Genomic DNA, 15,998 nt, shown 5'->3' with positions numbered 1-15,998 from the left:
GTGAGAAAAAAAGGATAATTAAATCTCTTTGCAATTTAATAATAATAAAAAAAAAAGAGAGAGGAAAAAAGAAGGATAATGCCAATGGCTGGAATGAATCCTATGATATTCCAGAATAATTTCAAACAATAATAATGCAAAAAATTGCAACTTCACTACTAGAAAGAAAGTCATAGCAGCTGTGTTGTGTCTTGACCTTCCAAATTAAATTTATAGGATACTGGTTAAATACAGGCTCAGCATTGGAGCTGCCTCTGTGTGCACATGGAATCCAGGGAATCCCTGGGAGGTTGGGAAGGTGGGGAAGGGCAGAGGAGGCTGAGGTGGGGTTTGGTCTCTGACTTTGCTGTGTTTTGGTTCTGGTTTAATGAGACTGGTTTTGCCTCCAGGTCATCCATGCTGTGGGAAATAACAGATGCTGGGAGGTGGAACTGCTGTGTCCTTCCTGCAGGAAAAGAGGGCTCTGTGGAGCAGCTTTGTCCGTGTCCTCATGGAAGTATCAGCCTTGTCTCCCTGTCCTTGGATCCCTCCCACGGCTCATCGGGTCTGAGCAGAACGAGCTGAGATCTCTCTGTGCTTTGGCACCTGGGAGCTCCTTGGCCACCCCATCCCAAGAGGTGACTCAGCTTTGCTCCTGGGAACGCTCAGGAAGCCAAGGGATGGCTCAGGTTTGGCACTGTCTGGATGAACACGCCGGGGTGAAATCCAGGCTCTGGAAGAGCAGAGCTCAGGAGCAGAGGCAGGGACACCCAGGTCCAAGGGGTTGTTGTTCCCATCAAAGGACACTTCACGTGGGAATCCCTCGGGTGGCTTTAATGAGGAGAAATAGCCAGGTATCCAAACAGAATCCAATCAGGAGAAACACCCAGGTATCCAAACAGAATCCAATCAGGAGAAACACCCAGATAGCCAAACAAAATCCAATCAGGAGAAACACCCAGATAGCCAAACAGAATCTGATCAGGAGCAGTATCCAGATATCCAGACTGAATCTAGTCAGGGGAAATATCCAGATACAAACCCATAATCTAATCAGGAGCAATATCCAGATATCCAAAATAAATCTAATCAGGAGAAATAACCAGGTAAAAAACCATAATCTAGTCAGGAGCAATATCCAGATAGATATCCAGGCTGAATCTAATCAGGAGAAATATCTAGATACAAAACAATAATCTAATCAGGAGCAATATCCAGATATCCAAAATAAATCTAATCAGGAGCAATATCCAGATACAAAACCATAATCTAATCAGGAGCAATATCCAGATATCCAAACTGAATCTAATCAGGAGCAATATCCAGATAAAACCCATAATCTAATCAGGAGCAATATCCAGATAGATATCCAGACTGAATCTAATCAGGAGCAATATCTAGATACAAAACCATAAGCTAATCAGGAGCAATATCCAGATATACAAAGTGAAGGTAATTGGGAGAAATATCCAGATATAAACCCAGAATCTAATCAGGAGGAATACCCAGGTATTCAGACTGAACCTCTCCTCTGAAATTCCCGTTCCCACTGTTGCTGTGTTGGTATTCCCAGGACAGCTGGGCCGTGCTGGCCATGGCTTTGCCTCTGTGGGTCCAGCTCCAGCCCAGCCTTCCCCTTCAGCCAGCCCTGGGGCTGAGCTTCCTTCTCTGTGCCCAGGGCTCGAGGCAGAAGGACAGGGGGGAGAGGAGGGCACAGGCCCCGGCGAGGAGGAAGGAGCACACGTAGCTCTGGGTGTAGTCGTAGAGCCAACCTGAGGAGACAAGGCTGGGGTTAAAGCTCTGGGATTTCTCTCACTGGAAAAGGGTGGGGGGGAGGCAAAGGTTGTGTGTTCTCCTTTCAGAATTCCTCAGTTATTTAAGCTCTTCCTGGGCAGCATTTCCAGTCAGCACTAAGTGTGTCTTTCTTCCCAGGGCCACCTTTGATCCTTGTTGTGGGCATTGGGTTTAATTTGATTGAATTTAAGCCCTGATTTTTTTTTTTTCCCCTGTTTAAGTGGGCCAAAAGCAGGATGCCTGAGCAGGTGGAAGATCCCAGTGGAATGACAGGATGACTTGCACGTGTTGGTGTTTCCAACATCTGGGCTGCAAACCCCTCGTTTCTCCAGCCTTTTTTCTTGTGCCCCAATTTAATTCAGTTTTCTTCAGCCCCAATTTAACTCAGCCTGTCTAAATGAGAGACCCCAGGCCAGGAGCTGGGAATGGACTTCCTTAAAAGCAGCTTTGTGAGGACTTAAAAGGAAAAGCTGAATTCCATAAAGCCTCAGGAATCTGCGAGGGTCACCTTTTAAAGTGACCTCCAAGTGTTGTGTTTAGTTCTGGCAAATGTGGGCAATCACTGGAAAGGGGGATAATTCCTCTGGTGGAATCTAAAATATCCGGAGTGATGGGAGATGCTGCTGCACGTGATCAGATCCTGACACACTCCCAAGTCTGGCACGGGAGGGGGGGGAGCAGCTGAGCCAGACCTGCTTCTGGTGAAGTGAAATTCCTTTGGGGACATCCATGAGCTTCCAGGATTTACACAAACAGCAGGTCTGGCCTAAATCTGGGATTCTTAAACCCGGGAAGGAACATGAAGCATCCCTGAGATCCTGGGCCTGGCCCTGTGGGAGCTTTAATGCCCAGGCAAGGGAAGAAAAGGGGCCTGAACGTGAAATGTGGGGCTCAGAGGTGGAGCTGCCGTTCCCTCGCCGTGGGTTTCCCCGGCTGCAGGAAGGCTTTAGAAAGGCAGGAGAAGCTGCTCTTCCCCCCTTTCAGTTCCTCCTGGCTCAGTCCTTTCTCAGGGCAGTTTCTCTGGGGTTTTTTCAGGAATTTCGTGGGAGCCACAGCACAGGAGAGGCTGGAGCTGCTGGAGAAGGGGCTGCTGTGTTGCTGGACTCGGAGACTGGCTGACATTCCGGGACCCCGAGGGCTTCGTTCTCCAAGGTGGGGGCTGGTTTTCCTGCCTGGAAGTCTCTGGGATGTGGAGAGGAGAAGGGATGCTGATCCAACCCTCTGGGAGATGGTCAGGACAGAGCTCCAGCTGAGCTCAGATTTATTGGAATTATTGGTAATTTATCCTTCCTTAAATTAAGGATAAATTATCCTTATTTTTAATATGTCCTTCAGAGTATTTTTTGATTTTCCTGTGGGTTGAGGGGGATTTTTTGGGACCAGTGGGAATGAGGAGCAATGGGATTTTCCAACATTGCCTCCTCAGTGGCAGCACAGCATCACCTCCCACCACATCACACCTTTAAAGCACCTCCAGGGTCTGTGCCCCAATTTGTATAAGAAATATATATATTTTATATACTATATATTTCATATAGTAAATATATTACATGTTTTATATATTCTACATATTCTCTATATTTTATATATATTGTATATATATATATATTTTATATGTGTATTTTCATGTATCCATAAATTCTATATATTCTATATATTTATATCAAAATATATATTCTATATTTATATATTCAACATATATATTCAATATATATATTATATATTATATATTTCATATATATTATATATTTCATATATATTATGTATATCTATATTCTATATTATATATATTCTCTATATTTTGTATATAGAATACATATTTATATATTTTTCCATGTATCAATATATTTTATATATTCTATATACTTATATTAAAAATACATATTATGTATATTTTACACATTCAACATACATTTTATAAATTTAATATTTTGTATATTTTATATATTCTATATATTCTATATATTCTATGTATTCTATATATTCTATATATTCTATATATTCTATATATTCTATATATATATATTTTTATATATTCTATATGTTAATATTAAGATATATACTTTTATACATCCTATATAGTTATATTAAAAATATGTATTAGGTATGTTTTATATATTTTATATATTATATATATTTGACATGTTTTCTGTATTCTGTATATTTACATTCAAAAATAATCCTTCCTGCTGCCAGAAGCCGAATTAGAAGCTGCTGGTGTCCAAGCAGCAGTTTTGGAAGGAATGCTGGTAAATGCCAGGCACCACAGCACTGCAGAGGAAACATTCCTGGCACTGCTGGGATCAGGTGGTTGAAGTTATTCCTGGTGCCCTGAGGTGGAAAGTGCAGTGGGCAGGGGAAGGTAGAATGCCAAGCAAAGTGCCAGCCCAGCTTTTGGGGGGGCCCATCCTCCCCCTCCCAGCACCCAGCCTCCCTGGGCTGCAGTTTGGGTCCTGAAACGGGGGCTGTAGGCAGAATATATCCTGAAATTCGGGTGATATATGTGTCCTGTAATTTGGATCGTGTTATATTCCGTTCTTTTGCACTTTGAGTTAATGATTTGTGCTGCTTGTGGAAACACAACAAGCCAAAATAATGTTTTTCTGATTTGATTTGAGGGGTTTTTCCAGTGCTGCTGGTGGATGGGGAGCTCCAAAGGACATTCCAGACTTTTCCCTCTGGGCTTTTCGCTGGACAGATTTGCAGGTAAGTCACCTTTCCTTGCATTGGGCTTTCTAATGTGCAATATAATAATATTTGAAATATTATTAATTTTAAATACACTTATTTTACATCTACTATTTTAAATATTATTAATTTTAAATACACTTATTTTACATCCGATATTTTATATATTTTATAGTTTTTATAATACTGTTATAAATATTTTGATAAATCTTAATGAAATTTTATAATTTTATAAAAAGTGATAAAATGAATTTACATTTTTGTGTTTTAAAAATATTTACAAATATTTTGTTTTAATAAATATTCTTATAAATTATATAATTTATAGAGTATATGACAGATTTAATTATTGTTAAAATATTACAGTAGCTATACCATAACAATATATAATATTGTATATAGTATATTGTTGCATTATGTAATACTATATATTATATATTTGAAATTATATATAATATCATATTATTTTAATATTTCTGACCATTTTAACCTTTGCAGTTCTCATTATCCGTCAGGTTTTGCTGCATAAAAGCACTTGAATGTTATAAAATCCTAATTCTTAAGGTTTAGGGAGGTCAGAGCACCAAACCCCAAATCCTGAACTCTGGGTTTGGACACTTCATCAGTAGCATCTGGTTATATTCAGTTTTCATGAGAAAATGGAAGAATTTATTTGGATAAATTAATAACTGAACAATAAATTAACAAATGAATTAATAAATAACCTGGATCTTGAACTCTCAATTGTTTCCCTCTGGGTGGATCAGTGAGAGTTTTATTTCCTGGCTCTGTTTGGCCTTTCTTTATCCCACCAGCATTAAGCCAGATATCTTAAAAATCTGGAAAAATCACGAAAAAGCTGGAAAAAAAGCTTTTTACTGGAAACCTTGTTTTCCACAATCCGGAAATGCAGCACTTCAGGAAGCAAAAGGCTTCCAGTTCATGAAAATACACTGCAAGGGCATGGAAATAAAACTGCAGTAAGAGGCAGCCAAGTTATTCAGCTCCTTCCATGCTCTGCCCGTGGCAGGGAGCTCCGAGGGATTGCTTTGTGCTGGGAATTCCTCCCGTGCCAGCAGAGATCTCTCCCCCAGGCAGTTCATCCCCCTGACAGGGGGGAGCTCCCTGTCCATGAAATAAAATATAAATGAAAATGTTTGGGCTGCTCGAAGTTGGATCCACTGACAGAGTTTTACCAGCCCGGAGATACTGATTAGAAAAATCAATTTTTGCCTGTGCTGGCCCTGCTAAAACTTCCCATTGAGCTGGGATTTCCAGAATCCTTGGCAGCTTCCAGCCAGGGGCCTTGGCAGGCCTGGAGATTTGGAGGGCAGGAGGCAACAAATGATGGTTTGGTTGGAAAGGACCTTAAAGCTCCTCCAGTGCCACGGGCAGGGACACCTCCCACCATCCCAGGTTGCTCCAAGTTTATCCAGCCTGGCCTTGGGCACTTGCAGGGATGGGGCATCCTCTGGGAATTCCGTGCCAGTCCCTCACCACACTCCCAGGGAAGGATTCATGGAATCACAGAATCAGCTGGGTTGGAAGGGACCTCCAAGATCATCCAGTCCAACCCTTGATCCAACCCCGCCGTGGTTCCCAGCCCATGGCACTGATGCCACATCCAGTCTGTGCTTCAACACCTCCAGGGATGGAGAATCCACCCCCTCCCTGGGCAGCCCATTCCAAGGGCTGAGCACCCTCTCTGCAAAGAAATTCTTCCTAATCTCCAACCTAACCCTCCCCTGGCTCAGCTGAAGACCGAGCCCTCTTGTCTTGCTGTTCATTGCCTGGGAAAAGAGACCAACCCCCCCTGGCTCCCCCCTCCTGGCAGGGAGTTGCAGAGAGTGAGGAGGTCTCCCCTGAGCCTCCTCTTCTCCAGGCTGAGCCCCCCCAGCTCCCTCAGCCTCTCCTCACAGCACTTGTGCTCCAGTCCCTTCCCCAGCCTCGTTGCTCTCCTCTGGACCTGCTCCAGGACCTCAGTGTCCTTCCCAATATCCCATCTCTCCCTGCCCTCTGGCAGTGGAAGCCATTCCCTGTGTCCTGTCCCTCCATCCCTTGTCCCCAGTCCCTCTCCAGCTCTCCTGGAGCCCCTTTAGGCCCTGCAAGGGGCTCTCAGGTCTCCCCAGATCCTTCTCTTCTCCAGAGGAACCCCCCCAGCTCTCCCAGCCTGGCTCCAGAGCAGAGGGGCTCCAACCCTGGGAGCATCTCCGGAGCCTCCTCTGGACTCTCCAGCAGCTCCACGTCCTCCTGCTGTTGTTCCCAGGGCTGGGGCAGCTCTGCAGGGGGGTCTCACCTGAGCAGGGCAGAGGGGCAGAATCCCCCCTCCCCTGCTGCCCCCACTGTGGAATTTTTCTGGGCTGGAAAATGCAGGGAGAGGAAAATATCCCAGGGACAGGAAAAGCTCTGTCCTGGCCAAGCAGTTTGGAGGAGAACAATTCCCGTGTTCCCAAGCAGAGGTGGGAGACTCACTTCTAAGAGCTTGAGATGTGCCAGATCCTCCCCAGTGCCTTGTTTTCCTGGCAGAGGAAGAAGGGGAAAAGCTTTTCATCCTCCCTGACTTTGGGCCCAGCAGCTCTCAGGGCTGAGCTCTGGGATCTGTCCCCAAACGAGAGATTATTGAGGCTTTTCCTGATGTTCCAGAGCCTCTGTTTTATGGGAATGCTGCTGAGCCCATCCCTGCTGCACCTCCCTCTCCTTCCCTCCTCTCCAGTCCAAACTCAGTGTTAACTCCAACACTGCTGGGGGGAAATCCACGGGGATGGGGTCATTGTCCTGCTGTGCTCGGGGTTAAACTGGGCACATTTCCCAAGCTGCTCGTTGGGTTTTGCAAATTCCCCAGCAAAACGTTGCCTGTGTGGAAAGACATTCCTGAAATAGGATTTTACCCCCCCTATTTGAACAGAAAACCAGGATGGATCCATGTGGGAGAGTGAACCAGCAGCACTCTTTGTCACAGGATGTGTGGAGGGTGTGTGTGCATATATATATATAAAATACATATAATATTATACTATATAGTATAAATTATATATAAAATATATGCATATTTAATATTGGAGATGTATAAGAATACGTAATATTAACGTTTATAATATAGAGTGCACAATATAGAATGTATAATATATATTGTATATTCTAATAAAGTATATTATATTGTATTATATTTATATTATATTTATATTAGATTATATTTATATTATATTTTTACATTGTATTGTATTATATTATATTATATTTTATTTTATTATACTATATTATATTTATTATAGTATAATATATTAATTATATTATATTATATTATATTATATTATATTATATTATATTAATTATATTATATTTATTATATTATATTATATATAGTATTTACCTGCCAGAGGAGGTCCTCCAATGGCTGCTATCCCTGCAAAGAAGGCAGCAAACCCCAGGTAGCTGTGGAGCTTTTCCACACCCACCAGATCCACCTGTTGGTAAACCAAAATGGATCATTAGTGATGGATTTCATGGGAATATGTAAACAGAAGAGATTTATTGATTTGTTTTTAAAGCACAAGAGACTAATTGATGTTTTTCCTGGGGAGTTTCCTCTTCAGCTGCAGCTTTGGAAGGACTTTGCCCCCCGTGGGTCTGATCCAGCCTGGAATCCCTTCGCCTCCTTAAGGCCAGGATGGAAATTACTGGGATGTGAGATACTTTTCTGACTTTCAGACAATAAGACTTTGAGGAAGGTGTTTTAAACTGTAAATGCCTTCCTAGAAAGAAATGCCAAATTATGATTATACCTCCTCATCCTGATCATGGAATCCTGGGATGGTTTGGGCTGGAAGGGACCTTAAAGCTCCTCCAGTGCCATGGGCAGGGACACCTCCCACCATCCCAGGTTGCTCCAAGTTTATCCAGCTTGGCCATGGACACTTCCAGAGATGAAGCAGCTACAGCTTCTCTGGGAATTCCATCCCAGCCCCTCACCACCCTCCCAGGAAAGAATTCCTTCCCCATATCCCATCTAACTCTCCCTCTGGCAGTGGGAAGCCATTCCCTGTCTCCTGTCCCTCCATCCCTTGTCCCCAGTCCTTCTCCAGCTCTCCTGGAGCCCCTTTAGGCCCTGGAAGGGGCTCCAAGGTGTCCCTGGAGCCTTCCCTTCTCCAGGGGAACATTCCCAGCTCTCCCAGCCTGGCTCCAGAGCAGAGGGGCTCCAGCCCTTGGAGCATCCCTGTGGCCTCTCTGGATTCACTCCAGCCAGATCCTTCCATGACCGATCCCTGTGTGTTCCAGACAATTCTGGGGTTGGGAGCAGATCAGCACAACTCACCAGCACGGGGAGCACCAGAGCCATGAACCCCCCACAGCACACGGAGAAGGCCACGGTGTAGGCGAGGAGCAGCGGGAACGTCGTGGCCAGGGGCCCCAGGAGGTTTGTGACCCCGCTCAGGACCAGGTAAGTCACGTGGAAATGGTACTTCTTGGTCCAGTTCTGGTCGGCCACCCAGCCCGAGAGCAGCTGGCTCAGCATCTCCGTGATGCCTGAGGGAACAGGAGCCACCAGAGCCTCAGAAAACGCTTCACTGGGGAGAGTTTCTCCTCTTTTTCCTTGTGGCACATCCCAGTTTCACCTGCCCGCTACGACCACAAAGGGCTGAAGCGCCAAAAAGTTGCAGGAAGGTGTTTTTAGGCTGTTGTAAAATTGATATTTGGGGTTTTTTTGCCTTTCCCCAGCTATTACCAATCGGTAAAAATTCAGTCAAGGGCTCTGCACTCAGCAGAAATCTCTGAAATGCCCTTCAGTAAAAACAGGGGAGAGAGACTTGCTGTCTGATCCCTTTTCTGAGATGGAGAAAAAGCAGAATATTAAGAAATATGTGCATGAGATTTTAATTTTTCTAAAGAAGCCAATTGCCCAGCATTTCTTTAAAGGCTCAGCAAACTTTTGATACTTGTTTTTTTTACATTTCTCGATACATTTTTATGAACCAAAGATCAGAGGAGAGCTCACTGTCAGCTCGTGTCTTGCACCACTGTGTCCCTCCTACTCTTAATTCAAAATACCACCTGAATTTCTGGGCTCTCCTAAATCCCTTGACAGCACATCACTGCTAAATATCCCACAGCTCTGTAGAAGGAAAATGTATTTTTGTACAATAAAATATTCGAATATGACTGAGATTGGAGCTGCTTTCTTAACCCAGCGTGTTAATCCCAGTTTATAACCAGGCATGGGGTTGTTTTTGGGGGAGTTTAGGTTGGTTTTTCCACCACCCCTTGGAGGTGGATTTTTTCCACAATATTGAATTTTTCTCTCCTGGGTCAAACTGGAGCTCTTTGGGTTCTGAGTGATTTCTGTGGGTTGTGGGTTTAAGCAAGGCAGGGATGGTGGTGAGAAGGCTCCAGGAGGACAGAGAGCACCTTTTTACTGGAAAATTGGGTTTGTTGGGAGCAGGGAGGATGGGGAATCATCCACGTTGGGTTGGGAGAACCACCCACCCTGTGAGAGCAACTTGTGCTGTCCAGAAGGTGATTCTGAATATACAGAGGGATCAGGGCTGTGAGCTCAACCTCTGCCAGGAGGATTCCTTCTAGGACATATCTGGGACTATTTCTTGGCAAAATTTGGGTTGGTTTTCTCTTCTGAAATGGGTTTAAAAGGTTCCTTTGCCTACCAGCCACTGAGATGAGGTAGGAGCCATCCATGCTGCTCATTCCCAGGGTCCTGGCTCTTGCCACCAGGTGAAAGAAGGGCACGAAATAGGCCAGGTGGCTGAACAAAAAAGACCACGTGAAGATGAAGAAAACGGGATCCTTCAGGGGGGACAAGTCCAGGAGAGGCTGAGAAGTTTCTTTTTTGGTTGCTGAAAGGGGTTTGTTGCTTCTCTTGGCCCCTGTGGCCGTTTCTGGTGAGGATCTGCCTGGGGTGGGTTTCTCCAGCTTTCCCAAAGCAGATGGATTTGTGGGATCAGAGACATCTTTGCCGTGGGACATCAGGAGTCTCTCTGTGGTGGGAAGCTCCTGTGCCTTGTGAGGGTGTAATTCCTTGTCAGTGGTTCCATCTAAACATCCATCAGGAGTTTCTGGGTCCTTCTGTGCCATTGGTGACTCACAGTCTTGGGTCTTGGCAGAGGAGTGTCGGGTGCTGATGGGTCTCAGCAACAGGCTGGAAGGCACCAGGTTCAACATGATGCCTCCAAAAATCAGGAGAGTTCCTGAGGGAGGACAGGAGGTGTTTTATTCTTGGAGTGAGAAGGAGGTACAGTAGAAAATAAGCTTTTATAACAGGCCATGCATTGAACATGGAGAAAGTCTGCCACAGGGAGAAGGCATTTTGCCCCCTCCTTATGGAGGAGGTAACAAAAGAGGAAGTTTTATTCCTGTTTTTCTGCCTAGAAGTCCTTTCTGCTCTGATGCACACAACAAATCCAGAGCTGCCTCTGGGATCTGGGAGCTTGTTTTGTTTACCCTCATTAGAAGTTGTGATGGACCTTCAAGATGGCATGAAACTGCAGTAAAAGGAGGGATTTTGGGGTTTGATTTCTCAGGTCTCTGTTTTGACGCCGATTTTAATGCGTGATTAGGTGTTTAATCATTAAGATGTCCCCAAACCATCCTGGAAGAGGCAGAGCTGTTGAATTTTAATCTTTAAAAGGAGCCTCTTCCCGTGCCCAGCTCTCCCCAAACGCCCTCTCAGTGCTGATAAATTTGGCTAAGCAGGAGATCACTCACCTTGCCAGCCATAGAAGTCGAGGAGGAGCTGGGTGAATGGTGCCATGAGGAAGGTGAGCCCCATCCCAGAACGGGCCAGGGCGTTGGAGAAGCCCAGCCGTGCCCGGCAGCGCTTGGCCGTCATCACTGCGGCCGCCTGGTACAGGCAGGAAAAGCCCAGCCCTGGGGGAAGGTCAGAAATGACACATCTGTGCCCAAACTGTGTCGTGAGCTCTTGGAATTTTAAGTCGTGCCATGCCAAGGCTCTGGGATGCAGCATTCCTGGGGGGTTTCCCCTGAACGTGGGGTTTCTGCTCTTGGAGTCAGTGGAGAACGAGGTTTTGTGTGTGGTGTTAAATGTCTGGGGGGTTGGAGGCTGTGCCCTTTTAGTGAGAAGTTTTAAAAGGCCAGGATTTGTTGGAGCCAGAAAAAAATCAGAGTTAGTTGGGTCTAGTGTGTTGAAACTGTGTTTTATTCTCCTGAGCATGGAGTTTTGAGGGTTCACACATCATCTCATAGAAAGGAGCTGGGGATGCTTTGCCACTCGAGGTTTACAGAATCACAAAATAATTGAGTTGAAGGGACCCCCAGGGATCATCAGTCCAACCCCTGGCTCTGCACAGACACCCCAGCAATCCCACCCTGTCCCTGAGAGCGTTGTCCAAACCCTCCTGGAGCTCTGGCAGCCTTGGGGCCGTGCCCATTCCCTGGGCTTCAGTGCCCAACCAGCCTCTGGGGGAAGAACCTTTTCCTGAGATCCGACCTGAGCCTGCCCTGACACAGCTCCAGCCATTCCCTGGGTGCTGTCCCTGCTCCCCCAGAGCAGAGATGGTTCTGCCCCTCTGAGGGAGCTCTGACCTGTCTCCTCTTGTGCAGCTGAACAATCCGTGTGCCCTCCGCTTCCCCTGCAGACCCTTCCCCAGCTTTGAGGTTAAAGGAGCCGATTCCTTCGTGGTGCCCAGGGAAAGGTGTGTGAGGCTGCTCACCCAGGAGGAGTCCCATGGAGACGCAGAGGAAGGGGACACTGGTGGCCTGGGTGCTGACCAGGCACCCCCCAACCACCAGCCCGGCCCCGAGGAGGGAGGTGGGACGTTCCCCCAGCCCCCGGCACACGATGGACACGAGCGGGGCTGCAAAGGAGAGAGGGACAGAGCTCAGGCTGAAGGTGATAAAAGGGCCTCCCCACCCTCACAGCCAATTCCTTCCCCATATCCCATCCATCCCTGCCCTCTGGCAGTGGGAAGCCATTCCCTGTGTCCTGTCCTTCCATCCCTTGTCCCCAGTCCCTCTCCAGCTCTCCTGCAGCCCCTTTAGGCCCTGGAAGGGGCTCCAGGGTGTCCCTGGATCCTTCTCTTCTCCAGGGGAACATTCCCAGCTCTCCCAGCCTGGCTCCAGAGCAGAGGGGCTCCAGAATCCTGGAATCCCAGGATCTTTTGGATCAGAAGGGATCTTGAAGCTCAACCTATTCCACCCCCTGCCATGGGCAGGGACACCTTCCACTAGCCCAGGTCGCTCCAAGCCCCGTCCAACCTGGCCTTGGACACTTCCAGGGATGGGGCAGCCACAGCTTCTCTGGGAATTCCATCCTCACCACCTTCCCAGGGAAGGATTCCTTCCCAATATCCCATCTAAATGACACACAACCCCATCTTTAGACCACATTCCTGCGAAGTCACGTGTGGGTACCAACCATGTCCAGCTTGGAGCAGTCTGGGAAGGGAATTGGATGTGCAGAACATCATCAGTGCTCTTACAGCAAATGTGCCTGGGGTTGAAGCACTGTCCCAGTCCTTGGGAATGCCAACTCACCTCCTAGGAAGCGCAGGGAGGACATGATGGAGCCAATCCAGCTGACCTGCTCAGAGGAGCCCCCCACCTCCTCTCGGAAAGCCACAAAGAAAATCCCAAAGGTCTTGAGCATCCCCATCACGAGGACGTTGACCTGAGTCAGGAGCAGACAGAGGTGAGGAGCCACAGGGGATCAGGAGGGAGGAAAAGCTTTTCTTTTTGCTTTTCTCGTGTGGGTAATTTGTTATGATGATGAACAAACTGGGACACTTGAGCTGCTGTTGGGGATTGTCAGCAGGGTGAGCTCATGGTGGCCGTGCTGCAGTTTCATCTTAACAGACCCTCAAAAACCCCTCTACAAACTGCCTTTTCTATGAAAAAGAAACAAAAATCACACTAGAACCCAACTCTTCCAGGATATATTTGCTCTGTGAGTTACTTTTTAATACTAAAGCAACAATTAAATGGGTCTTGGCACTGCTGAAGATCCCTGGGAGTGGATGAGGGGGTGAGAGGAGCAGGATGGATGTTATCCAGGGCAGTTTCCCAGGCTTGTGCTGCCATGGGAGCAAAGGACACACACTTTGTGTCCTTAATTTTAACTCCCTCTCACCTCCCTGGTAGCAGGGGGTTAATGATTGGCAGCAAGTTACTTGGGATGGGGTGGAACTGGGGAAAGCTTTCCCAGCTTGGGGGGTGGTGCCTTCATTACAGTTGGACTTGACGACCTTAAAGATCTTTTCCAGCCTTAAGCATTCCTTGATTCATCACTGGTGGGAAGATTGTGTGGTGTTAAATCCTGTGGAATGGAGAATTGGTGCCTTTGAGTGGAGAAGGGAGTCCCAAGTGTGTGTGTGCTGCTCTCAGTCAACCCCTGGCTCCATCTCACTGCCCAAGGTGGGATCCCACCCTTTCTGAAGGGACAGGACTCCCCAGTGGGGTGTGTTTGAGTAGAGAACAGTCATTTTATCCTTGCAAGGTGCCTTTGGCCCTGGGCTGTGGGCTGGGGACCCTCACGTCCATCCCTGGGATGTTTGCAGCTGCCATTCCATAGGGAAGGATGAAGCTGGGTGGGATCAGCCTGTCCTGTCCTCTGAGTGAGATTTGAGGCTTTGCCTCAGAGGGATTTATTCTGTGCTTACCAGGAAGAAGTGAAGCACCACTGCCCAAGCCCACCCTCCATGTGCTGCTCCAGCCCCTGGGCTCTTCCCAGCTTCCTCAGGCTCTTCATGCTCCTTCCTTTCCCCTGAAATGGGAGTTTCAGGACACATTAACACCTTCCTGCGGTGCTGTTTCAGTTCAAAAGCTGTTCCCCTGAAGGCAGGAACCCCTTGGCTGCTGCCGGAGCAAACCCCACACTCTGCCTTCAGTTTGGAAGGTGGGGGAAGATCCACCAGCTTTTGTTGACAAGGGATGTTAAATTACACATTATCCCTGCCTGGAAACTGTTTAATATCCTTTCTCTTTCCCACCAAATTACTGTAACGACTTAAGCTTTAAGGGCTTTGAGGTGAAGCACCTTTACAGCTTTAGCAGTTTGGTTTGTGCCCCCAGTCAGGGGGTCACGTCTGTCTGATCCAGTTTTGAGCTCCCGGGAAGCTCTTCCAATCCCATCCTCTGCTTGTCTCCCATCCCCTCTGGCAGAGGCAGGATCCTGCCCGAGGGAGCAGCTGGACCCTGGAGCAGCTGGGGCTGATGATCCTGAAATCTTTCCTTACCTCCTTGCTGCCACATGCTGGAAAATCCTCCCCAGAACAGTCGATGGTGAAGAGGAATTGTCTCTTCATTTGCTCCAGAGCCTAAATCCCCCCTTCCTGACTTGGCAGCCCAAAGTCTGCTCCTTCCTTCACATCCCGAGAGGATGATGGTGTCTGTCCTTCCTGCAAGCCCCAAAGCAGAACGTGGAGCTTGGCAAGCGCTGGGGCTGAGTTACAGAGCCCATCCTCCTCCCCCTCCTCCTCCTCTCTGTTAGGCCACAAGGCCAGAGTCCCTCCCCTTCCCCAGCTGGGAGCAGGAAATCCAGGGCGTTGGGAGCAGAAATCCTGTTGGGAAAGAGGAGGGGAAGCCTGCAAGGGTTGTAACTCCAGGGAAAGCTTTGAATGTGGCCGGAGGAACGAAGCGGAGGTGGCAGTGCTGGACTGGATCCAGGCCTGTCCCTGCCCGTCCTGCCCAGCCCTTGGCTTGGGAAGCTGTCATTTAGGAGGGGATAGTCTGGAAAACTTCGGCATTTCCAGCGGGATGGAGCAGCTGGGATGGAGCAGCTGGGATGGAGCAGCTGGGATGGAGCAGCTGTGCTGCTGCAGCCCCGGGAATCAGCGGGGTTGGGGTTGGCTCCCTGCCCCCATTGTAAACGTGCCCCAGCTCCTGGATAAACATGGCCCTCGTGCTTCCTGCCCTGCTGTGGGCTGACTGGCACCCCAGTCGGCATTCCTGAGGTCAGAGAAAACTGGGATCACTGGGGGACACCGATACTGATCTCTGCTCCCTCCCTTGGCAAAGTTCCATCTTTCCAGAGGAGCCCAAGAAATAAGGGAGTCTCTGAGCTTTCCCTGTAGGAAGACTTTTAATACTTGTATTAGACTTTATTTACATGGGATGGGGTTTGCAGGGAGGGTGGTTTAAGGGCCTGAAGGAGAGGGGGGGCAGCAGGGGCTGGGAGCAGCAGCATCTGCACTCAGAGCTCTTGGAATTCCAGGGGGAAATACTCCAGCTCCAGCTGCTCCGCCTTGGTGGGATGTAGGTAGAGCAGAGAAGGACTCTTTGAGGCCACCACAGAGTTGGGCATGCAGAGATCTCAGGGCTTTACTGAGAATTAACACTGAGCTGGACAGGACTGTGGACTCAGCCGTGCAGAGCCCCCTCCTGCCTGTTCCATGGGGGACTGGCACTGGCACTGTTGAACAGAGCAGCTCGTTGGAGTCCAGTCAGAGCAGCCTGAATGCCATTTTCTCTCTGACCCAGCCCAATTTTCACCTCATGCTCTGCTATGAAACTTCCCTTCCCCTCCTGCATGAGACCAGCTGCAGCTCAGCTCCTTTTCTCTCCCTGCCACACAG

The 15,998-nt window shown here is 47.7% G+C and overlaps 1 protein-coding gene and 1 long non-coding RNA gene across 3 annotated transcripts; one reads left to right on the top strand and one right to left on the bottom strand.

Moving 5' to 3' along the window:
- Positions 1–795: 795 nt before the first annotated feature.
- SLC16A4 (solute carrier family 16 member 4) lies at positions 796–14,827 on the bottom strand. 2 transcript variants are annotated; one of them, XM_027750604.2, is made up of 9 exons: positions 14,661–14,827; positions 14,085–14,188; positions 12,964–13,096; positions 12,141–12,284; positions 11,176–11,337; positions 10,119–10,658; positions 8,774–8,985; positions 7,832–7,925; positions 796–1,751 (listed from the first exon to the last, which is right to left on the bottom strand). In XM_027750604.2, the coding sequence occupies exons 1-9, from the start codon at positions 14,674–14,676 to the stop codon at positions 1,618–1,620; spliced, it is 1,539 nt and encodes a 512-aa protein (XP_027606405.1). In that variant the 5' UTR covers positions 14,677–14,827; the 3' UTR covers positions 796–1,617. The 2 variants fall into 2 exon arrangements, with proteins under 2 accessions (XP_027606405.1, XP_039235610.1); XM_039379676.1 differs by lacking the exon at positions 11,176–11,337 and having other exon boundaries at positions 14,661–14,805.
- On the top strand, positions 7,774–9,622 carry LOC120322947. The gene is made up of 2 exons (XR_005562943.1): positions 7,774–8,145; positions 8,737–9,622. It is a non-coding gene; the product is annotated as an uncharacterized LOC120322947 (long non-coding RNA).
- Positions 14,828–15,998: the final 1,171 nt, after the last annotated feature.

This window comes from Pipra filicauda, unplaced genomic scaffold (assembly GCF_003945595.2).
Source record: "Pipra filicauda isolate LSUMZ 115617 unplaced genomic scaffold, ASM394559v2 scaffold172_size1731463_pilon, whole genome shotgun sequence".
Lineage (NCBI taxonomy): Eukaryota > Metazoa > Chordata > Aves > Passeriformes > Pipridae > Pipra > Pipra filicauda.
The sequence above is the reverse complement of the archived record's forward strand: the minus strand, read 5'-3'. Positions and strand labels throughout refer to the sequence as shown.